The 26,134-nt window shown below is 37.1% G+C and overlaps 1 protein-coding gene across 4 annotated transcripts in view; it reads left to right on the top strand.

Annotated features, from left to right (window-relative positions):
• PHTF2 (putative homeodomain transcription factor 2) overlaps positions 1-26,134 on the top strand; it is a 170,225-nt gene that overhangs the window by 76,792 nt on the left and 67,299 nt on the right. For all 4 annotated transcript variants that reach the window (XM_058297947.2, XM_058297950.2, XM_058297948.2 and 1 more), the window contains exons 3-5: positions 9,498-9,554; positions 19,041-19,110; positions 19,571-19,729. In XM_058297947.2, the coding sequence (XP_058153930.1) occupies positions 9,498-9,554; positions 19,041-19,110; positions 19,571-19,729 (286 nt within the window). The remainder of the gene's footprint in view (positions 1-9,497; positions 9,555-19,040; positions 19,111-19,570; positions 19,730-26,134) is intronic.

The following is a 26,134-nucleotide window of genomic DNA, read 5'->3' as shown; positions in this document are numbered from 1 at the left end:
CCTGTCCTCTTTCTCCCTCTTTTGTTTGTTTCAGTGTATAGAGAAAAATAATTTGAATGATGGTAGAAGCAGATAAATCTCTATAAAGCTACTAAGCTACTATTGAGTAACAGGACTATGGAACTTATATTTAGTTTCTTAGATAATTAATTTGAATTACTTTGGGGTCCATGAGATCTGGGTTAGAATCCTGATTTAGAAAAGTATATGTGTGTGTGTGTTTGTGTGTATATATATAAATATACATAGCATGTGGAAGGCTATATGGAACATGGAAACTTAATATTGATTATTTCTGAGGAGTATGGAAAAGAACAGCACTTTTTACTTCCTGTTTTATTTCAATATTATACAATATTTTCCCTTCACAATGGAGCTATATAAATCTATATTCAACTTTTTTAGGAACTGCCAAACAGTCCTCTACAGTGGTTGTACCGTTCTGCATTGCCACCAACAGTGACTGAGCATTCCTAATTCTCCACATCCTTTCCAACACTTATAGTTCTATGTCCTCTTAGTAGTGGCCATTCCAACAGGTGTGAAATGATCTCTCATTGTAGTTTGACTTCCATTTCCCTAATCATTAATGATGTTAAACATTTTCCATGTGTTTTTTTGCCATTTGTACTTCTTCTTTGGACAAATGTATATTCAAGCCTTTTGCCCATTTTTTAATTGGGTCGTTGTCTTTTTATTGTTGAGTTGCAACATCTCTTTATATATCATGGATATTAAACCGTTATCAGACTTGTGATTTCCAAATGTTTTCTTCCATTGTGCTGGCTACCTTTTGACAAAGGCTTGCAAGGTACAAAAGTGTTTAATTTTAAGGAGGCCTCATTTATGCATTTTTTCTTTTGTTGCATGTGCTTTGAGTGCAAGGTCCAAGAAACCACCACCAACCACAGCGGTCTTTAAAATGTTTCCCTACATTTTCTTCTATTAGTTTTATGTCCCTGGCTTTTATATTTAGGTCTTTGAACCATTTTGAGTTGATTTCTTGTATAGGAAGTGAGAGAGGGGTCCTCTTTCAATATTTTGGTTATAGAGAGCCAGTTTTCCCAGCACCATTTGTTGAAAAGACTGTTTTGTCCCATTAACATGAACTTGTTAAATTTGTCAAAAACCAGTTGACCATAGAGGTGAGAGTTTATTTCTAGACTTTCAATTATATTCCACTGATCAATAAGTCTATCTTTATGACAGTACCATGCTGTCTTGGTCACTGTAGCTTTGTAATATATTTCAAGATTAGGCAGTGAAATTCCTCCTCTTATGCTCTTCTTTTTCAGAATGCTTTTGGCTATTCCGGGGCACTTTCCTTTCTAAATGAATTTGGTAATTGCCTTTTCTACTTCTGTAAAGCAGGCTGTTGGAATTTTAGTTAGTATTGCATTGAATCTATAAATCAGTTTGGGTAGGATTGACATCTTCCCAATATTTAGTCTAACAATCTTTGAACACGAAATGCCTTTCCGTTTGCTTAGGTCTTCATCGATTTCTTTTAGCACTGTTCTGTAGTTTTCTGCATATGAGTCCTGTACTTCATTGGTTAAATTGATTCCTAGGTATCCAAGTTTTTTGTTGCTATTATAAATGGAATTTTGTCCCTGATTTCCTCCTTAGGTTGTTCAGTACTAGTGTACATAAGCATTTCTGATTTTTGCATGTTGATCTCATATTCTGCCACTTAGCTGAGCTCAGTTATTAGCTCAAGTAGCTTTGTCATAGACATTTCAGAATTTTCTAATTATAGGATCATGTCATCTGCAAATAGTGAGGGTTCCTTTTTTCCTATTTGGATGCCTTTAACTTTTTTTTCTTGTCTGCTCTGGCTAGAATTTCTAGTGCAATGCTAAATAAAAATGGTGACAGTGGGCACCCTTGTCTTGTTCCCAGTTAGAGGGAAAGCTTTCAAACTTTCCCATTGAGTACGATGTTGGCTGTGGGTTTTTCATATATGCCCTTTATCATATTGAGAAATTTTCCTCCTATTCCTATCTTTTGAAGTGTTTTTATCAAGGAAGGATGCTGGATTTTGTCAAATGCCTTTTCTGCATCAATTGAGATGTGTTTTTTCCTTCAATTTGTTAATGTATTATATTATGTAGATTGATTTTCTTGTATTGAACTAGCCTTGCATACCTGGAATAAATCCCACTTGCTTGTGATGTATAAGTCTTTTGATATGCTGTTTGATTCTATTTGTAAGTATTTTGTTGGGAATTTTTACATTTATGTTCATTAGAAATATTTGTATGTAATTTTCTTGTATTGTCTTTATCTGGCTTTGGTATTAGGGTGATTATGACTTCATAAAATTTGTTAGGTAATTTTCCTTCCTTTTCAATTTTTTGGAGAGTTTAAATGGGATTGGTATTCTTTTCAAAATGCTTGGTAGATGGAAGCAAATGTGGCTCAACTGAACATCTGTCTACCATATGGAGGGTCCAGGGTTTGATCCCCAGGGCCTCCTGACCTGTGTGTGGGCATGCTGGCCCACACACAGTGCTGCCACACCGCAGCATAGGAGTGCCCCACGCGCAAGGAGTGTGCCCTGCAAGGAGAGCTGCCCTGTGTGAAAAAAGTGCAGCCTGCCCAGGAGTGGTGACATGGAGAGCTGATGCAGCAAGCTGATGCAACAAAAAAGAGACCAGTGTCCTGGTGCTGCCTGACAATGCAAGCAGACACAGAACAACACACAGCAAATGGACACAGAGAGCAGACCAGGGGAGGGGGGAAGGTGAGAGAAATAAATAAAATTTTATTGATCTTCTCAAAGAACTAACTTTTTGTTTTGTTGATTTTCTCTATTGTTTTTTCATTCTAAATTTCATTTATTTCTGCTCTAATCTTTATTCTTTCTGCTTGCTTTGGGATTAGTTTGCTGTTCTTTTTCTAGTTTCTCCAGTTTTTCAGTTAAATCTTTGAGTTTAGCTCTTTCTCATTCTTTAATATTGGCAGTTAAAAAAAATTTCCTTCTCAAGACTACCTTCGCTATATCCCATAACTTTTGGTAAGTTGTGTTCTTATTTTCATTTATCACAGTATATTTACTGATTTCACTTGCAGTTTCTTCTTTGACCCACTGATGGTTTAGGAGTGTTTTTTTAGCCTCCACACATTCGCAAATTTAAATTTTTCCTGTTTATTATTGATCTCCAGTTTCATTCCATTATGATCTGAGAAGGAACTTTGTATAATTTCAATCTTTTCATATTTATAAAGAGGTGCATTGTGTCCTAACGTGGTTTATCCTGGAGAAAGATCCGTGGGCATTCAAGAAGAATGTATAACCTGCTGCGCTTGGATGCAACATTCTGGCTATGTCTGTTAGGTCTAACTCATTTATCATATTGTTCAAGTTCTCCCTTTCCTTGTTGATCTTTTGTCTAGTTGTTCTATCTAATGATATCTAATGAGTTGTGTGTTGAAGTCTCCAATGATTACTGTAGAGATGTCTATTTCTCCCTTCAGTTTTGCCAGAATTTGCCTCATGTATTTTGGGGCACCCTAGTTATGTGCATAGATATTTATGACTTATATCTTCCTGGTGCATTGTCTCTTTTATTACTCTCTAATGGCCTTCTGTATCTCTTAAAACTTTTTTTTGCATTTAAAGTCTGTTTTGTCTGATATTAGCATAGCTATCCCTGTTCCTTTTTGGTTACTATTTGTGTGGAGTATCTTTTTCCAACCTTTCACTTTCAGCCAGTTTGTATCCCTGGGTCTAAGGTGAGTCTCTTGTAAGCAGCATATGGATGGCTTATGTTTTTTATCCATTCTGTCAGCCTGTATCTTTTGATAGGGGAGTTTAATCCATTCACATTCAATGATACTACTGTAAATGCATTATTTACTTCCACATTTTATTCTTTGGTTTTCATATGTCATATCTCATTTTTGTGTGTCTTCTTTACTCTTTTGGTTATCCTTTCTGCTATTCTTTCTTCTATACCCTCCTCCAAGCCTTTCTCTCCTGTCTTTTTCTTTCAGGCTCTAAGGTGTCCTTTAATATTTCCTGCAAAGGTGAATTCTTTTTTAATGAACTCTCTTACTTTCTGTTTGTGAATATTTTATACTCACCTTCATATTTGAAGGACAATTTTGTTGGGTATAGAATTTTCAGCTAGCAGTTTTTCTCTTTCAGCATCCTAATTGTATCATAACAATGTCTTCCTGCCTCCATGGTTTCTAATGAGAAATCTGCACTACGTCTTACTGGGTATCCTTTGTATGTGATGGTTTGCTTCTCCCTTGCTGCTCTCAGAATTTTCTGTTTACCTTTCAGTAGTATGTTTCTTGGAGTAGGTCTGTTTAGATTTATTCTGATTCAGATACAGTGCACTTCTTGGACATGCAAGTTCATTTCTTTCATGAGAATTGGGAAATTTTCAGCTATTATTTCCTCAAATACTCTTTCTTCCCCCTTTCCCTTCTCTTCTCCTTCTGGAGCTCTCATGACATGTATGTTGTTGAATTTCATGTTGTCATTTGGAAAGCAGACTTGGCCCAGTGGTTAGGGCGTCCGTCTACCACATGGGAGGTCGGCGGTTCAAACCCTGGGCCTCCTTGACTCCGTGTGGAACTGGCCCACGTGCAGTGCTGATGCATGCAAGGAATGCCGCAGACCTGCTCCTTAGGCCATTGACAAGGGAGGATAAAAAATGCCTCTCTTATTCACTTTTTTTTTTTTAAGATTTATTATTTATTTACTTATTTCTCCCCACCCCTTCATTGTTTGCACTTGCTGTGTGTGTTAGTCTTCCTATTTCTTTAGGAGGCACCAGGAACTGAACCTGGGACTTCTTATGTGGGAGGGAGGTGCCTAATCAATTGAGCCACCTCCATTCCCTGCTTTATTGTGTCTCTCATTTTATTTTTCTTCTTGTGTCTTGTTGTGTCAGCTTGTTGTGTCGGCTTGTTGCACCTGCCTATTGTGCCAGCTCTCTGTTTTCTTTAGGAAGTACCAGGAACCAAACCATGGACCTCCTGTGTGGTGTGCAGGAGCTCAATCACTTGAGCCACATCTGCTTCCCACTTATTCACTTTTAATATTCTTACATGCACTTCCTTGGTCTGCCAGCAGAAGGCACTTTTTGACTGCCCCTTCAGTTTAGTGCCTGGTCGGAGTATATTTGCTGCAACATGGACTGAATCAGTGTACCAGAGTTTCCTGCATGAAGGCTAAGAGCAGCCCCCTTCCTTTTCATGGGTAGGAAATAACTTCATTCACCTGTGTCCACAACAAGCAGTCCCGGTTAGTAGAGAGGGAGGTTGGGAAGGTGGTATTTCTTTAGCCCTTTGCTGACTGCCAAGGCAAACAAGAGTGTGGCCTCACCCAGCCTGGAAGGTCCCCTGGGACACAGCAGACCAAATCTGTGGGTCAAAAACAAAGTAACCCTCAGGCTCTGAGCCTCTCTCTCACCTTTCCTTGGGTGGTGGATCCCTGGAGCCCCCTCTCTCTGTAGCCACCCCAGAGGCCTGAGAATTCTAAAGTGTCTTTAGTGTGTGGGAGGATGTCAGCAGTAGCAGCTGCCAGTTTTAACTCACAGTTTTGCTGTTGCAGTTCTTTTCCTTTGTCACTCTCTTCTGGGCCGTGTCCGGCCTTCTCCTGTGTCCTAAACCTTAGAAAAAAAATTTCCAGGCCATTTCAATCTGTCCTCTAGCTGTTTTTCTGGGATGCTAGAGAGTCCCATGTCTTTCTATTCTGCCGTCTTCCCAGAAGTCTGTAGGCACTTTTCTGAACACCCAAACGGTGGAGGCATTGAGAGTGAAGGGGAGTACAGTTTAGAGGTACTAAAATTCAGATGTAGCCAAAATAGATCATAGTACATTTTTCTCAGTTGAAGAACATATTATCTGATTAAAATTCCTGTTTGTTCGAAACATGTTACTACTAAACTTCCTCTAATCTTTGTTTGGCCCTTAAAAATAATGTAGTTATTTGCTTCCAGCTTTTTACGGAGAAATATAACCGAATTTGGTCTTATGATTTAATTTCATGTCAAAGAAATACAAGTATTAGACAGCTGTCAAGTTTAGGTGATTTAAATTCAAGTCTGTCAAGCTTGTGTGTCAGAGGTAAAATAGAAAATAATAACTTTGGAAAACCTGTGGAATTGTTGTTGTTGTTGTTTGTTAGCACAGCTTTGGAAATTATCCTCGACCTATAGCCCAAAGACTTGAGAAGGTATTCTTTTCTTTCCCAGTCTAAGTCTTACTACTCTTGCTCTATGATAATTGACAATAGGATTCTTGTTCTTCCAGGGAAAAGCTTGACCCCTACAATGGGTGTTCTGATTTGCTTGTCTGGCTAAATTTCAGCCTGGAATAATGTGAGGCTTTAGGCCAGAAGGGTTATTTAGAATCCCCTCCTATGCCTTCCAGGATCCTCCCACCACCTTGATTACATGATGTTTCCAATTTCCTTTGGGTTACTCTGGGTAAAAAGACATACTACACACATATCCCCAAAACTAGACAGTTTTCAGAAATAATTTAGTCTGAATTCATATTTAAAGGTAATTTGTTAAAGGCATGTACATCACTAAGCAGAAACCTGAACATCTCTGAAGCATCTGTATTTAGGTTAACAGGTAACTGCGTGGTTTTCTCCAAGAAAACAGTCTTTGCTTCTGTAACTAAGGAGGGCATTCTGGTAATATTTCCAAAACAAGAAGTCTACTGCAAAGGAGAATTCATGTTCAATTGAAAATAAATTGCTTTAAAAATTATGACCTCATAAGATATTTTTTTACAGTAAAGTTGTTCTTCCTCTTACCCATCAAATCTTTGAAAACAATGTAATCTTCTAGTAAACAATCCATCTTTATCTTGTGGCTTTTTATAGAAATAACACCCATCTCAACCTTATTAAGGATTAGATTCTATTTGCAATTACCTCAACTTTCAAAAAGCTTTTCCAGGGAAGCGGACTTGGCCCAATGAATAGGGTGTCTGTCTACCACATGGGAGGTCCGCAGTTCAAACCCCGGGCCTCCTTGACCCGTGTGGAGCTGACCCATGAGCAGTGCTGATGCGCACAAGGAATGCCATGCCATGCAGGGGTGTTCTCCGCATAGGGGAGCCCCACACGCAAGGAGTGCGCCCCGTAAGGAGAGCCGAACTTGCCCAGGAATGGCACCGCACACATGGAGAGCTGACGCAGCAAGATGACGCAACAAAAAGAGACACAGATTCCAGTGCCATTCACAACAACAGAAGCGGACAAAAGAACACGCAGCAAGTGGACACAGAGAACAGACAACTTGGGGGTGAGGGGTTGGGGGAGGGTAGAGAAATAAATAAAAATAAATCTTTAAAAAAAAAAAGTTTTTCCACTCTTACCCATGTTTCACTGCAGGGTTTAATAGACTTTCTGTACCTTTTCAAATCTGAGGCTATTGAGTACCATGTTGGAGTTGCATCAAACCTAGTTATGCTAAGTGCTGACATGCATTTCTGCCTAGGTAGATTGCATGGGCAATATTGTGTTTTCCCTGAATTTAGAATTATGGGACATGTATCTCAATATCTACATTCTAGAGTCACCTTGAAATAAACAAGGCATTTGTTTAAAAACATAGTTTTTAAAAAAATGGGAATTTAGTTCATTATTTTGTATATGAAAATAAAATATTGCCAATTTATAAAATAATCATTACAATATATTAGTACCTATTCTTTATTACTTTTGGTTATTGTACCACTAAAAAGTACAAGTACATTGAAATAGTTGCACATTTTTCAATTAAAGTTTGATTGAATTAAGCTCAGTTTTATTTTTAAATAACTCCTGTGGAATCTGTGTTTCCACCCTTAGCTTTTCTGATTTTTTTTTTAAAGATTTATTTATTTATTTCTCTCCCCTTCTTCCTCCCTCTGCCCACCCGCCCCGGTTGTCTGTTCTCTGTGTCTATTTGCTGCGTGTTCTTCTTTGTCTGCTTCTGTTGTTGTCAGCAGCATGGGAATCTGTGTTTCTTTTTGTTGCGTCATCTTGTTGTGTCAGCTCTCTGTGTGTGCGGCGCCATTCTTGGGCAGGCTGCACTTTCTTTGGCGCTGGGCAGCTCTCCTTAGGGGGCGCACTCCTTGCGCGTGGGGTTCCCCTACGCGGGGGACACCCCTGCGTGACACGGCACTCCTTGCGCGCATCAGCACTGCATGTGGGCCAGCTCCACATGGGTCATGGAGGCCCGGGGTTTGAACCGCAGACCTCCCATGTGGTAGATGGACGCCCTAACCACTGGGCCAAGTCCGCTTCCCCCTTTTCTGATTTTAAGGAAGATGATTGTTCACTTAAATTCAGAATTCAGAGGGTAAGGAGCAACTGTTCACTGCAGGTCTGCTCTACTTTTAGGATTAATGATTTTGTTGTTGCCTGCAGAGGACTTTCAAAACCCTGCCTTATAAACTGAAGACAGCATTAAAATGTAATATGTAGTGAAGTGGATGGGGCTCAAGCAGTTGGGCACCTGCCTTCCATGGGAGGTCCTGGGTTTGAGCTCCAGTGCCTCCTAAAAGATGAGCAGATGCCACCCTGTCACAAACAAGCTAGACACTGCCCCCGCCACAACAAGCTAGATGCTGCCCCCATTGCAACGAGCAGATGCCACAAGCCAGCAGAAGCCACAGCCCACAGAGAGTCAATGTGGCTCAGACCATTGGGTACATGAGTCTCTTGTGTCTCATGTGGAATGTCACAGGTTCGGTTCCCATTGCCTTCTGGAGAAGGCGAGCAAACAATGAGCAGACAGATGAGGGAACCATCTGGGGGAGGTTCTCCCCCAGATAAATAAAAATAAAAAGTAACTTAAAAAAAAAGTAATGTGTAAAATGCTGTCAGTAAGTGCTCCTTCCCTGATTTCACTTATAATCTCTGCCTCTAGAGACTATATTTGATATAGTTTGAATTTCTTAGAATGCTAATTTTCAATTAATACAAATAATGAAAATTGGCTAGTACAGTGATTCACTATGTGTTCATCTATTGTAACAAATATACCACACTAATGAAAGATGTTGTTAATGTGGGAAAGTGTGGGAGGAGTGGTTGATGTGGGATATATGGGAATTCCCTATGTTTTGATGTAATATTTATATAATCCAAAGCTTCTTTAAAAATTAAAAATTAAAAAAATAAAATTATTCCCTAGGGTGTAGTGGATTTCAAACTCTAATAGTGCATTAGAATCATCTAGAAGAATTTTAAATTCAGATCATTGGTCTCCACTCCCAGATTTCTGATTCAGTAACTCTGGGGTGGGCCTGAGAATTTGCATTCCAAGTTCCAAGGTGACTGCTGATGGTGCTGATCCTGAAACCACACTTTAAGAGTTACTGCAATGTGATATTGATCACAGAAGTCTGAGACGGGTAACGCTTATCTGTGCTGAATGAATGCTGAATTCTTGAAATTCAAGTGAAGTGTTGTATCTGTCTGATGGTTACCAGCAATGGTCATTTATGTAGTGTTGTCCTTTTGTTTTTTGTAGATTGGAGCATATGATCAACAAATATGGGAGAAATCTGTTGAACAAAGAGAAATCAAGGTAACAAATGAATTTCATTTTGTGCATTCTGGAACAAAATTTTATATATTGATCATTAATCACATTTTTATTTAATATCTTTCCATATCATGTTAAGGTATAAGTTAATATTATTTATTCTATGCATACTTTAAATAAAGTGGCATAGTTATATGCGTTTATTTGCCATCTTTTTTCTTTGCCTTTCATCATCTTTCTGGTTTTTTAAAAATTTAATTTGTAATTATTTTTTGTCAGCTTTTTTCCCCTTTCACTTGTCACCTTATACTTCTAGTTTGCTTTTCCTCCCTTTTGATGCTGTCATTGCTCTGTACAGTTTATTAAATTGGTAAGTGTTTTAGGATTTTTCCTGTGTGAGTTGGCCCTGTGTAAAACTACTCTGCTTAATTGAGATCTGCTTTTTGGTGCTACTAACAGAATGACTTGGATGCAAAAAGAGTCACTGCAAAGTTGATCATTTTTAAAAAGTTTATGGAAGTAAAACATTAATTAGAATGTGTTTTGTGGTAGGTAGTTTCTTCTTGAATATGCAGTCTCATTGGCTACCTTGCTAGCATGAGAACTTTTAAAACTAAACTTGCTGTATTTCTTAGCAATTACTCTTTCTTTGGTAATAAGATTTATATTTATATTTTCAATTATATAGATAGTACTAATCAGTGTGTTCCTGCACGAGCTACATTTAATCTGGGCCCAGAATATGTTGCTATAGTTGCTTCGTCATTTTCTATTTTATACAAAAAGGTTTTCATTAGATTGAAAACTATTGTCTATAGTTATTTAAAAATCTGTCATAAAAATCTGCCAGTGTTTAGACAACTTTTCAGTTATAATAAAGAGCAAAATTCTTTGCCATTTGTGAATTTTAATCTTTATTTTTAGGAAGAGTTAATATAAAGTTAACATTGTGATAAGCACCTACAATATGCTAAATATAGGATTATATCATAGGAAGATGAAAGAGATTAGCTTTTAGGTAGGATGCATAATTACAAATGAGATAAATTCAATGATGAGACATGTGTTAGTCTCTATAGGAGAGTATAGGGGGAGGAAACCCTGGAAAGGTTAAGAAAGACTTCATAGGAAGCAACTCTTGAGCTGAGTTTGACAGACAGACAAATTAGGGTAGACATTCTAGACAGAATAAAGTACATGTGAAAATACATACAATGTAAGGAAGGAGCGTGACTGATCCAGAAACCGTTCAGGTGTTTGATTTTTGTAATAGGTTGTGTAGAGGAAGATGAGTGTGGTTAGGAGTAAAACTAGAGAGCTATATCACAAAGGACTTGAATGCCTTACCAAAGAGTTTAGACAGAAACTGGAAAACAGTGGGGGTGACATTGAAAGACTTTAAGCAGAAGTCACTTGATAAGATTTATATTTTTAAAAATTATATTTAAATTAAATTATATATGAAAATTCAAGAAGCAGTTCGGGGTTGCTGGTATAGCTGATTGGTTGAGTGCCTGCTTCACATGTATGAGGTCCAGGGTTCAATCTCTGGTACCTAAGAACCAGCTCAGTTCCGCAAACACTAAATATGATATAAATACTAGAAGCTGAGTACATTTAGAATTCTGTTTTAGAGATATCCAAATGGAAATTTCTAGTAGGCAATTGGATATCTGGTATTTGAAAGAGAGAGATTTTGGCGTTCCCATTATAGTGTGTATGTATATAGATATGTGTGTGTGTGTTATATATTCTGCATATTATATAGATAAAGCCATATGAATAAGTGGATTTACACTGAACGATAAGATAAAATGGCTGAGAAGAGAACTTTGGGAAATGCCAACATTGAATGGGTAGACAAAGGAAGAAATCTAAGTAAGGAAGAAAGAGAAGTTGAAGGGAATTCATGCGGAAATAGCCGGAAGAGTGTATAAAGAAGGGTCAGAGTAATCAAACTAATTAAGGGCTACAGAGAGGTCTAGTTAAATGACTTAAAACCTTTTCTTCTCTTTGACTTGTCTTTTAACTTGTTGAACTGGTGACATTAATACCTTCAGAGTTTGTGTTACCAGTTGGCATGTTTGGATGTTTCTTGGAATTTAAAACCTCAAAAACTATATACAGAAATAATTTTTTTAAGGTTCGGATGCCACTTATTCCAAATTTCTATGTTACTTGTATAATTTCCTCATTAAAAAAAAACAAACTGTTTTGATGCCTAAATAGAGGCTAGGTTAAAGAAGGATTATAAATGGTAATTGTTAATTGATGGCATTGACAGAATGAACAAGGGAAGATTAAGACTTAATAATGTCTGTCTGAAACACATCTCCTTTTAAATATATTACTTTGTAATAATAATGGAAAAATTGAAAACAGGATTTAAACTCACTTCTGTTATTTTGATAAATAGCATCTATTTGTTGATCAGCCTAAAAGTACGTTCTATTCTTGCTAAACATTCTAATGGAAGTGAATCATTTAGAGGGGAAATAATTTTGTATTTATTCTAATGAAGTCAGAGAATTATATAACTGGTGTATTGATGATGATATTTGCTAACGAACAAAAGTACTGTACCTATTGTTTAGAGAACACTGTACCAAGCATATTTAGTTCGTCCTCTATAATTGATTCTCATTAACTGGCAAAGCAGTCAATAACTACTGAAGAAATTAAAGAAAACCATGAAAATATATTTCTTGGAAATGTTTGTTTATTTTGATTTTTTAAAAACTATATATTTTTATTAGAGATGTTGTGAGCTTACAAAATAATCATGCATAATGTGCAGAATTCCCATACATAACCCCTCCACCAACACCTTGCATTATTGTGGAACATTTGTTACAGATTATGAAAGAACCTCATCAGACTATTACAACTAACTATGGCCTATAACTTACATTTGGTATAGTTTTTCATTCACCCCCTATTATTAACACCATATATTAATATTATACATTTTTTATAGTTCATGGGAGAACACTCTCCTGTTTGTACTGTTGTTAACCACAGTCCCTCATCCACCACATGGTTCACTGTGTTATATAGTTTCATGCCTGGTACTATCTATCCAAATTATATGTTCAGTGGCAAAAATGTTTTATTTTTTAATAAAAGACCCATGGTGGATATTGCTAAGGTATAAAATCTTTTCTAAGGAGCAAATTATTTTTCTTAAACATTTTAGAAATTATATCTGAAAAGTTTGTTTCTTTTTCGAATCCACTTGAATATTTAAAAGAAAATGTAGAATTTTTCTGTTTTTATACCGACTAGAGTTTTTATTCTTCAACAGAAAGAATTATACTATTTGAAATCATTATAGGTCATTTTTTATCATGCCCTGAGACAGAAGGAAAAAGCTCAAACATCTGAGGCCCCAGAAAGTGATGAGCCATTTGCCTGATAGCTTACAGCTGACCTTTGGAAGAATGAGGAAAAGTGGACACTAATATAAGAAGCTTCTAGATATAAACTCTATGCCAGTCTGCAGCTGAAAGCAGGAACAAGTGGAATAGCTGTGCATGAGAGAGGAAGCCCAGCAGGGAAGGAGAAACCTAGGCAGAGATCAGCAGCCATCTTGCTTCACCACCTAGCAACAGGATAGGATCAACAGTAGCTGACTTTAGTGAGAAAACCTCTCTGCTGGTACCTCAGGTTCGACTTTTTCACAGCCTGAGTATTCTCTGCCTCTTCAGGTCTCTCCTTGCTTAGATAAGATGATATTAAAGAGGTGGTCCTGACCACTGGCCCTGGCTACATTGTCCTCAGAACCAGTGACATTAGAGGATGTGCCAGTGGACTTTACCTTGCAGGAGAGAAAACAACCAGACCATTACCAGAGACCATGCACAAGTGATGTGACCTTGAAAAACCACAAGAACCTTGTCTCCTTGGTTTTCAGAGGGAAGAGATAGTGAGTGTGTTCTACTTAATCTTGGATACCTTTCTTGAAGTCAGAGCAGTAGCTCCAGAGCAGAGCTTTTCCGAAAAACAAATAATGTCCTCACATGACATTAGATGGTTCCTGAGGTTCCACATTAGAAGAATTGGAATGTGATGACCAGTTTGAAAAATACCAGTATAACTAGATTACAAGGAAAAGCTGATTCAAAACAAGTATTGTGAATATGGTAATTTTGGAGAAATATTTAATTTGAGTGCAAACATTTTTAAATAGCTGAGTTCCTTTAAGACAAAGATGTCATGGTGGGTGCTTGAAAACACAGTTCATTTTCATTGACTTTTTTTCAGGCAGCTCATGAATAAAAATATTTTAATTTATTAGATACAAGACATGATGTGTTTATACCTGAAATCTTAATTCTATTGGATACAATTTAGATGTAAAGCCATAGTTCAGTACTGAAAGAACCTGAGAAAATTTGTATCAGAGGGAAATCTTATCAGTGTATTAAATGTGGGAAAGGCTTCTCTTGCATTACAACCCTTACCCAGCATCAGAAAATACATATTGGAGAAAAATGTTTAAGAATACGCAATATGTGGTAAATCCTTTAGCCAAAACATTAATCTTATTCAACGTCAGAGAATACATTCTGGAGAGAAACCTTATGAATGTAATGAATGTGGAAAGCTTTTATTTATTTTTTATTTTTTTGTCTTTATTTCTTTAATGTTACATTAAAAAATATGAGGTCTCCATATACCACCCATCACCCTTCCCCCACTCCTCCCCCCATAACAACACCTCCTCCACCATCATGAGACATTCATTGCATTTGGTGAATACATCTCTGAGCACCACTGCACCTCATGGTCAATGGTCCACATCATTGGAAAGCTTTTAGTCAGAGTACTAATCTTATTCAGCATCCCTAGTTAGCATCACTAATCTTATTCATCCCCATACTGGGGAGAAATCTTATGAATGTAATGAATGTGAAAAAGCTTTCAGTCGTAAATTATCTCTCAGAAATCATAGAGAATTCATACTGGAGAAAAACTCTGTCCTTGTAATGAATGTGGGAATGTCTTCAGCCATATTTCAGCCCTTACTCAGCGTCATAGAATTCATACTGGAAAGAAACCATTTGAGTGTATTGAATGTGGGAAACCTTCAGCCAGAGTACACATCTTATTGAACATCAGGAAATTCATTCTGGGAAGAAATCCTACCAGAGTAAAGAATGTAGGAAGGTTTTTGTTTTTGTTTTTTTGCCACAGCACATCACTAATCTGACACCAGAGAACTCACAAAGGAGAGAAACCCTATGAGTGTGTTGAATGTGGGAAATCCTTCAACCATACCCTAGCCTTCATTCAACATCAGAGAATTCATACTGGAGAGAAATCCTATGAGTGTAATGAATGTGGAAAACCTTCAGTAGGAGCACACACCTTACAGAATACCACAGAACTCACACTGGAGAGAAAACCTTTATTTATAAGGAATGTGGGAAAACTTTCAGCCAAAGTACACACCTAACTGAGCATCTAAAAATTCATTCTGGCAAGAAATCCTATCTATTGTAGCAAATGTCAGAAACTATTTTGCTATAGAACATCACTAATTTGACATCAAAGAACTCATACAGGAGAGAAACCTTACCTATGTAATGAATGTGGAAAAGCTTTCAGCTTAAGCTCAGCCCTTACTAAACCTAAGCAAACACATAAATGGGAGAAACCCTACCAATGTAATAAATTTGGTGATGATTTTCTGTCATAATACATTGTTAGTTTGACATCAGAGAACTCTTTTAGAAATCAAATCTTATCAGAATAATGAATGTTGGAATGCTCATCACCAATGAACAGTCACAGTGGCAAGAAATCCTAACTTCAGGCAAAACACCCATTTACTCAGTACTATACTGTTTTCACCAAGAAGAAACACTGTTCTTGTAATTAAGCCAGGAAATTTGTTAGCATTGAGGGAAAAGTTGTGATGGAATTATTCATTCAGACTGAGTTTTTTAAAAAGACATATTTAGAAAATTATTTATAAAGATAATTTTTTATAGATGTACATATTTGCTATAATTTGAAAATACAGCCTTTCCAGTACACATACACACAAAATCAATAAATAAAATCATTATGAAGGGGAAAGCAGGGCCTTGGTAACTAAGTAGGATTTCCAGAAAGTGAAACTGATGGTTATATCCTTTGATGGAGTCTAAATATTATAATAATTCCATGTACAGGAAATATAGATCACTGAACAGAATTACTTTTTAAACTTTAAGTATCCCTTCTCAGCTTTTTTCTTTTTATTTCACCATTAAAAAAATGTTTTTTTAAGATTTTAAAATTTATTTCTCTCCCCTTCCCTTCCTTCCCCCCCCCCCCCCCCCAGTTGTCTGCTCTCTGTGTCCATTCGCTGTGTGTTCTTCTGAGACCACTTCTATCCTTATCAGTGGCACCGGGAATCTGTGTTTCTTTTTGTTGCTTCATCTTGTTGTGTCAGTTCTCTGTGTGTGCGGTGCCATTCTTGGGCAGGCTGCACTTTCCTTTCACGATGGGTGGTTCTCCTTATGGGTCGCACTCCTTGCACGTGGGGCTCCCCTAGGCGGGGGACACCCCTGCATGGCACGGCACTCCTTGAGTGCATCAGCACTATACATAGGCCAGCTTCATACAGGTCAAGGAGGCCCGGGGTTTGAATCACGGACCTCCCATGCGGTAGGCAGACCCCCTAACCATTGAGCCAAGTCCGTTTCCCCCTTCTCAGCTTTTTTGACTCTACATTATCTGTGTACTCTAAGAAATTAAAAGTAATTCAGGACTTCATACTGTTTGAGTCATTGCACTATAGGAATGTGCTATACAAGTTTAAATGCATTTTCAATAAAAAATAAAGCATTTTGATTCTTGGGGCATAATTGCATTTGTAGTGCTTGATTGTTTCTACTTTCTAGTCCTGTGCATAAATCAGCAGTTTTTCTTTTTTATCATGTTTCTATTTTTTTAAAAATTAGTTTTCCTTTTTCATTTATTCACTTAAACTTTTTGTGTTTTTTTCACATTTATTTATTTGTCTCTTTCTTTCTTTATTAATTTATTTTTAGGAGGTACAAGGGATTGAAACCAGGACCTCATACATACAAAGCATGTGCTCAACCACTAAGCTACATCTGTTCCGCTTGCTTAAACTTTTTGAAGGCCCATTATTATAGTTAGTGCCTAAAGCTATGCTATTTTGTGTGAATGCAGTTTAACCCAAGCCAATTTCAATTTTCCCAACTTAAAATGTCTAAATTTTAATTCAGAAAATCTGAATTTAAATCAGATTTTATGAATGCTTACATTTTGGTGCTATTATCTTTCATTTTGTGAATGAAATCATTAATTATAAAATATCAGTGAAATTTCTCTGTTTTTTATTTTAAATTTTTTAAAAGATTTATTTGTTTATTTATCTATCTATCTATTTATTTATTTATTTCTCCCCTCTTCCACCTGCACCCCGGTTGTCTGTTCTCTGTGTCTATTTGCTGCGTCTTTTTTGTCCGCTTCTGTTGTTGTCAGCGGCACGGGTATCTGTGTTTCTTTTTGTTGTGTCATCTTGTAGTGTCAGCTCTCTGTGTGGGTGGCACCATTCCTGGGCAGGCTGCACTTTGTTTCGCGCTGGGCGGCTCTCCTTATGGGGCGCACTCCTTGCACGTGGGGCTCCCCTACGCAGGGGCCACCCCTGCGTGGCCCAGCACTCCTTGCGCGTGCCAGCACTGTGCGTGGGCCAGCTCCACACAGGTCAAGGAGGCCCGGGGTTTGAACCGCGGACCTCCCATGTGGTAAATGGACACCCTAACCACTGGGCCAAGTCCACCACCTGTTCTCTTATTTTAAACCCTTTAAATATTCCGATGGGCCAACTTGTAGGAGAGGTCTCACCAAAACTGGCAACTATGCTGTGGCTCTACAATATAACTCTAAGTGTGTTTTCATAAAATAGCAAATAGAAAATGAAACAAATATAAGCAAGGTCAAGTAAAATGAGTATGTTGGGAAACAGCATAGTTGCATGTATCAAAGCAGTTTAGTGTTTCTCTTATAGAGATTTTTGGTACTTACAACCATCTTGATAAAAATTTTAGGTATATTCAGTAAATTAGGCTTTGGATTTGTCATAAAACATTAGCAATAAGGTTATTTTCAAATTAGAAATTTCAGGTTATTAGAAGAATGTATAAAAAGCAAAAATAAATTATGTGACTGTTTTCAAATTGGGGGCGCTTATTAAGGTAAAATCCCATTGTAATAAACCTCATACCAGATCTAAATAGTGTTGTACTAATGAATTTTTGTTAAAATGTATGTATATTATTAGAATTGCCTTTCTAATTCTTTTCTCTAAATCAGCCACTTTGTAGTGACATTCAAATGGGAAAGGAAGTAGAAATATATAAAATTATCATGGCTTCAACTCTGACTCTTCTTTGTTTTTACTTCTTTATGTATGGGTGGTTTGTGACTTCAGATGGGCAAACTATTTGATAGAGTTCAATAAAGTTTAATTGCATCTTGATTTCAGGGTACATTTTCAATTTAGATATATCTCAGTTCTGAGCTAGCATATTGTCCTCTTCCTTATTTTAGATACAAATAGTACTTAATCACTTTAGGGGATCATCGTTACTTGGATTAGAACCAGGGAAATATCTTACTGCACAGATACTTGGTTAACTGAATGACTAATACATCATCTAAACACCTGTGTCATCTCTCAGCACTTGGATCCTGATGAGTTAGCCTAGCTCTTCCAGTTTTAACATCCTAGTTCTATGTACCCCCAGGGTTTTTAGGTCATAAAATATAATTTTTTCCCCACAGTTTTTTCAGTAATTTTGATCTTTACCTTATTCTCACTCTGTGCACTAATGCCAGGATTTATTCTGAGTCAGTGTCTAATGACTCAAATTTAAACCAATTCATTTCACAATTCTGCCTCTCCATCCCCTCCAGAACATGACATCTAAGTTCTGAAGTGCTTAGGAAGTATTGTAGTTTAGAGAAAGTTGTCTGGTCAGTATGTTAGCATGTGAGCTTACTGGTACCCCAGAGATGTGCATTGTCTTCTCTGGGTCACAGCTGATACCATCCCTTTGTGCTGGCATCTGTTGAAATGTCTGCATTCCTTTCTGGTCCTCAGCAATATGATCTACTTCTTTCTGCAGCAACACTCACTTTGAGGGCCCAGTGCTCTCCCAGCCTGCCCTAGCAGTTCTTCTGTGCCAATACAGTTTCCTGGACTGTCTCAGGCTATACACCCAAAATTTGCTTGATAAGGATAGTCTTTGCATTGGAATTTTAATTTTAACGATAAACAGGCCTCCCATGTTACACACATCTCAAAATTTTGGGGAAGTAATAAAATTACAATACTATAGCTATGTTCCATTTGTATCAAATATATGACATGCTACATTTTTTTGTCTAGTCTATTACTTACAGATTTTACTTTAAATTGACATTTATAGAAGTTGATTCTCTTCCACTATCCTGGATTTTTAAAAATATATATTAAGTTCTAACACCACTTTTAATATATTACAGGGGTTAAGGAATAAACCAAAGAAAACAGCACATGTGAAACCTGACCTCATTGATGTTGATCTTGTGAGAGGTGAGTCTTGGATAAATAAATGTTTAATGCAATTAGAATTTGACCTTAAAGAAACAATTCATAATGGGTTAGATATATATTTTGTAAAAATAAAAGCAATACGAATCTAAGTGAAGGCAGGAATAGTATTAAAATATGCATAAATTAAAGAAAAAGAATGAAAACTTAAGTGATAATTTGTAATTCCTAACTGGAACTGACATTTGAACATTGTCCTGTACTTATAAAATATGTGGGAGAAATTCTTCTGTTCATCCCATTAAAAATAGTTTTTTTTCAAAGTACCTGGGTTAATATGATAGGATGAAAAATATTTTTAAAAGTGTGTGCAACACGAAATTGAACATTTCTCACTCATAGCACAGAACAGAATAAAATTACATATGTATTATTCTTCAAATGTTGAATCTGTTTCTCTAAGGAATTTAAATGTGCGCTGTCATTTTATTTTATTTTTTAGGGTCTGCATTTGCTAAAGCAAAACCTGAAAGTCCTTGGACTTCTCTGACTAGAAAGGGAATTGTTCGAGTTGTGTTTTTTCCTTTTTTTTTCCGATGGTGGTTACAAGTAACGTCAAAGGTCATCTTTTTCTGGCTTCTTGTCCTTTATCTTCTTCAAGGTATAATTACGTGATGGAAATGTATTTTGCTTTTAACTTTCATGAGATATTTGTAGGGTTACTAAGGCTTTGTCTTAAACATATGCTAACTACTATTAAGTATGAAGAAACAGGTTTATTGTGATATTTCATTTAATAAGACTCAAAACTGGTTTGATATTAGAAATGTTTAAGAAGGCAAAACAGGTATTTTACAATACGATTTTATGAAAATTTGATTCTATGGATGGCTAAAGAAAAAAATTGAGAAATTTTTAAAAACAGGAAACCTCTTCAAAATGCACCCCTACACATAAACACCTGTCTTTTTTTATAGCACCTGTACAAGTTCATTTTTACTGCCACAGAAATGGTTTCTTTCTTCTTTGCTTTACTGAAACTCTCCTCATTCCAAATTGAAATTCACCATGCTAGGCACTGTACTAAGTGCTTTTCACAGATTCTCATTTAATTCTCAGAATAACCTGGTGAAGTATAGGTACAATTTATTTATGCCTAGCTTATAGATATGGTGCCTGAAAAACCCAAGGGCCCACAGTCTCATAGCCACCAAGTGTGGTAGAACCGAGGCTCAACTCTTAGTGGTCTGACTCCAGAGCCACACGCTTAACAGCTCTGTTATGCTGCCTCCCCGAACTGCAGCATTCTAGTGCAGTCGTAGCAGCAGTCAACAGCACTATAGAGCATTTGGAGACTGCAGAAGAATCAACTCACATCCCATCACTCTAACAAAGCAATTATTTAAATTTGATTGAAATCCTTCCAGTCTTTTTAATGTGTTGTTACATTTAAAAAAATTTAATTGTAATCCTGAATGATTGTTAAATATGTTTTATCAACAGAACTCTAAATAAGAGACAGTATCTTTTAAGTAAATGATATGATAAAAACTTTATTTAGGCAAAGTTGTTTTTCTAAGCCACAGTACATGTACTTCAAAGGGAGTAGACAATGAAGGTTTTGTGATTGCTGTTAAATTTTTTTTTCTGATTAAGAAATATGTTCACTCTAGAAAATTTGAAAAATATGTACAAAGCTAAAGAAAAAAATGACCCATAATCCAACCATACAGAGAGTATTAGCGTTTTGTGTATTTTCAGTTTAGTTTATAACATTATTTACATAGTTGAGATTATTCTATATGAACAATTTTGTATTCTTTTTTTGCCTAACATCACAACATAGGCACTTTTCATGGTTGGAATCTTTATAACTATAATTGTAAATTACTGGGAAATATCCTATCCTACACAAATATTGGGCATTTAGGCTGCTTGCCTTTGTAATTATAATTACTGTTGAAATGAACATGTTTGTTTATGATGCTATTCTTATATTTTGAATTATTTTCTTATGATTCCTAGAATGCTTGAAATTAAATGTGTTAACATTTCTATGGGTCTTAGTAAACCTTTGTTGTTGAGTAAACCATTACCTGACAGGTCTAAATTTTTTTTTTTACATGTCTTCTAACTTTTTTTTTTAATCAAATGTTTTCTAGGTATAGTTAACCTAGGTTTTAGCAGTTATTTTCTTGTTCCTGCTTTGTTCCCAAGAGGAATTGAGACCTTAATCTAAGTATGGTTGGCTCCAAATGCTTTCTAGTTTACCTAAAGGAAAAAAAAATTATTCCAAAATGTTCAGAAATTGCAGTTGCTTATTAGTGTACTAATCAATACTACTGATTTATAATATTGCATTATGCTTTTCTAATATTGTTGCTTTTTAGTATTTGGATGCAAACAAGTTTACTGGCATTGTACAATTATGTTGTGTTTGAAATTCACTTACTGGTTTGCCTAAGGTTAATAGGGAACACAAGTTAGACACATGTTCAAAATGTGATATTTTTAAATTCAGAATTAAAGTTGAACATCATAAAGCACTTATGAAGGGAAACGGACTTTGCCCAGTGGTTAGGGCATCCGTCTACCACATGGGAGGTCCGCGGTTCAAACCGCGGGCCTCCTTCACCCATGTGGAGCTGGCCCATGTGCAGTGCTGATGCGCGCAAGGAGTCCCTGCCACGCAGGGGTGTCCCCCGCGTAGGGGAGCCCCACGCACAAGGAGTGCGCCCCGTAAGGAGAGCCGCCCAGCGTGAAAGAAAGTGCAGCCTGCCCAGGAATGGCGCTACCCACACTTCCCGTGCCGCTGACAATAACAGAAGTGGACAAAGAAACAAGACGCAGCAAATAGACACAGAGAACAGACAACCGGGGAAGCCGGGGGGGGGGGGGGGATTAAATAAATAAATAAATCTTTTTTTAAAAAAAAAGCACTTATGAACACTGAACATTCCCCTAATAAAGTTTAGAAAAGTGAGTTAACCTCATACAGTCAATGACAAAGTCATGATACAACTCTAGGCAGTATATTCTGTGCCTTTAGAAACTCCTGTGCTTTCACTGTGATTTAAAATAGGGGTGCAGTGATGTGAGTCATGTCCTCATTCTCTATCCCACCCTCACCCCTTGAAAGGTACAATCAAATTAAGTCAAATTTGGTTTTTTATACCCATTTATAGGTAGTTTTTCTGTGTGTTTTCTTTTACTTCAATTACATGTCTTTTAAATATCTGAACTATGTCTTCTCAACTCCATCCTCTTTTCTTGCTTATATTGTTTCTTGTGAAGATTATAGCCAAGAGCTCTTATGTATTTTCTTCTTTGTTTTTTTTTCCCTTTTACATATCTTTATTCCAGAAAACAAAAGAAATTTTGTCATTTAACTTCTTCACTTAATTCCAGACTATGTTTTTTTTTTCAAGGTTATTTTATTTTATTTTTTAATTTTTAATTTTTAAAAAAAGATTTAGATTACATAAATGTTACATAAAAATATAGGGGATTCCCATATGCCCTGCTGCCCACACTGCCCACATTTACCCCCATTAACAACATCTTTCATTAGTGTGGTACATTCATTGCAATTGATGAACACATTTTGGAGCACTGCCACTAAGCATGGATTGTAGTTTACACTCTCTCCCACACAATTCTGTAGGTTATGGCAAGATATACAATGGCCTCTATCTGTCATTGCAGTGTCATTCAGGAAATTGGTGCCCAACCAAGCTTCCTTCCCCGTTTTGGGAAAGTGGAACTTTTGATTCCAGCCACAGAACAGCTCCCAAGGTAGCTTGTGCCTCTAGTGGAGGATGGGCACGGACCTCCGTGATGTGGAGTGCTCTACTTACAAGTCTTCTCTGCAGATGGGCTGTCTCCTCCTTCCACTCCTCCAAGAACAGTGCAGGATACTCTTCTAGTCTCCTGGAGCCCCCAAACAGGTGCTTCAGCTAGCTCCAGAGAGCTCTGGGTGTTTGCTAACTGCCCTGTGGCAGGAGCTGACTCTAGGAGCTCTTTACTCCACCTCCATCTTGCGAGTTAACATATTTTTGACATAAACTTTCCCCTCTCAGTCACTCCCAATCATACCATTCAGTGTGTTATTCATATTTAGATGTTGTGGTTCCTTCATCACCTTCCATAACTACAATTTTTTCCTCTCCCCAAATATAAACCTTATATCCATTATGTATTTACTCCCCATTCCCCTGACCTCTGCCCCTGACAACCTGTACTCTGAATTTCTATCTCTTTGAGCTTACATATCTTCTGATATTTTCCTTGTGGTTACCATGGGAGTTAAATTTAACATCCTAAAACACTCTTGTTTGCTTTGATACCAACTTAATTTCAATAGCATACACAAACTATGTTCCTGTATCCTTCTGTCCCCCCACCTTTATGTAATTCTTGTCACAAATGACATGTTTATACATTAAGAATCCCAAACCATTGATTTATCATTATATTTATGCATTTGCCTTTTGTATTCTGTAGGAAGTTAAAACTTGAGTTACAAACCAAAAATACAATGGTACTGACATTTATATTTATCCCATGTTATTACCCTTATAGGAGACCTTTATTGCTTCATTTACTTCATGTACTTTCATTCTGTTGTCTATTGTCCTTCCCTTTTATCCTGCAGAACTTTCTTAAGCACCTCTTGTAGGGCTAGGCTAATGTGACAAACTCCTTCAACTTTTGTTTATCTGGGAATATCTTAATCTGAACCTCATTTTTTAATATATTAATCTGAACTTCATTTTTGAAAGATAGTTTTGCCTGATACAGAGTTTTTGGTTGGCAATTTTTTTCTTTCAGCACTTTATGTCATCTTACTGCCTTCTTGTTTCCATGCTTTCTGATGAGAAGTCAGCACATAGTCTTTTTAGATTTATTATTTATCTCCATCCCCTTGCCGCTTGTTTGTTGTCTGCTCTCTGTGTCCATTCTCTGTACGTTCTTCTGTGTCTGCTTGTCTCCCTTGTTGCGCCAGCTCTCCGCTGACGCAGGCTAACAGCTCTCTGTGGACACAGGCCAGCTTTCCCTCACAGGGAGGCTCTGGGAAGTGAGCCTAGGGCTTCCTGTGTGGTAGATGGGAGCCCAATTAATTGAGCCACATCCACTTCCCCAGAATTCTTTTTTTATTTTTGACATTCATCTATTTGGTTATGATATATCATGATTTGTGTTTCTTTGGGTTTATCCTGTTTAGAGTTCATCGAGTTTCTTGGATGCGTTTATGCATGTCTTATGCTAGATTTGGGGAGTTTTCAACCATTATTTCTTTGAATATTCTCTCTCTCTTCTCCTTCTGGGATTCTCACAATGCATATATTGGTATGTTTGATGGTGTCCCATGGCTTCCTCAGGTTCTGTTTACTTTCCTTCTTTGTTTCTTCTTTCTATTCCCAGACTAGTTGGTTTCAATTGTCTAATCTTTATGTTCACTGATTGTTTCAGCCAATTCCAATCTGCTGTTGAACCCCTTGGGGAAATTTTTAATTTCTTTTACTTTGTTCTTCAGTTATGTTTGGTTTGTTTTCGTAATTTTCATCTCTGTTGATATTCTCTTTTTGTTCATCTGTTATGTTTTAGAATTCCTTTAGTTATTTTGTCTCTTTTCCTTAAATTCTTTGGGCATACGTAGGACCAATTTTTAAAGTCTCTCTTTGAATGTCCCAGGTCTAGTCCTCCTCTCTGATCATTTCTAATGCTTTAATCTTCTCCTTTTTCTTTGGCCATTACTTCCTTTTCTTTGATGTTCTGTGACTTTTGTTGAAACCTAAACATTTTGATATTTTAATGTGTCACTGCTAGAATTTAGACTTTTTTAAACATCTGTTCCTTAAGCTTGTATCCAGCTAGTATTATGACAAAACTTTCTTTGATTGCCAGGAACTAACAAAAAAAAAAAAAAGGAAAAGGAAAAGGAAAAACCCACCTTTCCCAGTCTTTACTGATTGACCTGTGGAGTGCTCTTCTTCAGAGTTTATCCATATAATCAGTTTAGAGAATAGTTTCAGGCCAAAGTATAGTGGCCTCCCTGATCCTTTCTGCACTTGTGTCTTACCTTGGGCATATGTGGGTAGCCCTAGGAATTCCCCTATTTATACATTTACATGGTTCCAGATGTCCCCTCTTCCCTGAGAAACAGTTCCCTCATGGTCCTGGGCACTGCATTGTATATCCTACACCAGAAATCCCTGGCCCCAGGCAGCATGACTGGATTATTGTGTTCTGACACAGTGTTCTGAAGGAGAGTTCCATGAGCCATCTTCTACTTGCAGAGCCAATTCTGGGATGGTGAGCCCACATCAAGTATCTTAACATCAGTCCTCAGTCTGGCTCGAGACAGATTGAGCAAGACATAAATGCTTCTAGTATGTGCATGAGGGTTACTCTGCTCCCTCTAGAAGTGGGACAAAGAAACCACACTTGGAGCATGGGCTGACTCTGTGCTAAACCAATGAATGTATGGGGCAGTGACCAGCAAGGGCATCATAACATCCTGCCACTTTCAAGATACCTTTTTCTTGATTTGGCACTGCAGTAAGTTAACTGTTTTCTAGTGCTTTTGAGAAAGATATGTCTGCTTTTTGTTGGTCATTCGAAACTTCTTTGGGGGACAGAGCACTGAAGTTTCTTTTACTCCATCATCTTGAATGGGTTGGGGCCACAATTTTTATTTTTTTATTTTTTTATTACTGGGTCCAGAGATTGAACCCAGGACCTCTTGTATGGAAAGCCAGCAGTCAACCACTGAGCCACATTGGCTCCCCTGAGTTGGTATTTTCATTTGTTTGCTTGTTGTTGTTTTTTTTTGTTTGTTTGTTTTTAGGAGGCACCAGGAACCAAACCTGGGACCTTCTATGTGGAAAGCAGCTGCTCAGCTTCTTGAGCCACATCTACTCCTCCTGCTTGCTTTTTAAATTACAAATCCAAAACAGTCACTTAGGATCTAAATTTCTTCACTAGTATCATTACCTTCCTGATAAAAAAAATCCAAGTTTTCAGTCAAGGAAATACAGAGCTCTCTCCCTTTTCTCCCACTTTA

The sequence above is a fragment of the Dasypus novemcinctus genome, chromosome 5, assembly GCF_030445035.2.
Source record: "Dasypus novemcinctus isolate mDasNov1 chromosome 5, mDasNov1.1.hap2, whole genome shotgun sequence".
In the NCBI taxonomy this organism is placed as follows: domain Eukaryota; kingdom Metazoa; phylum Chordata; class Mammalia; order Cingulata; family Dasypodidae; genus Dasypus; species Dasypus novemcinctus.
Note: the sequence above shows the minus strand (reverse complement) of the source record. Positions and strands in the feature narration are given on the sequence as shown.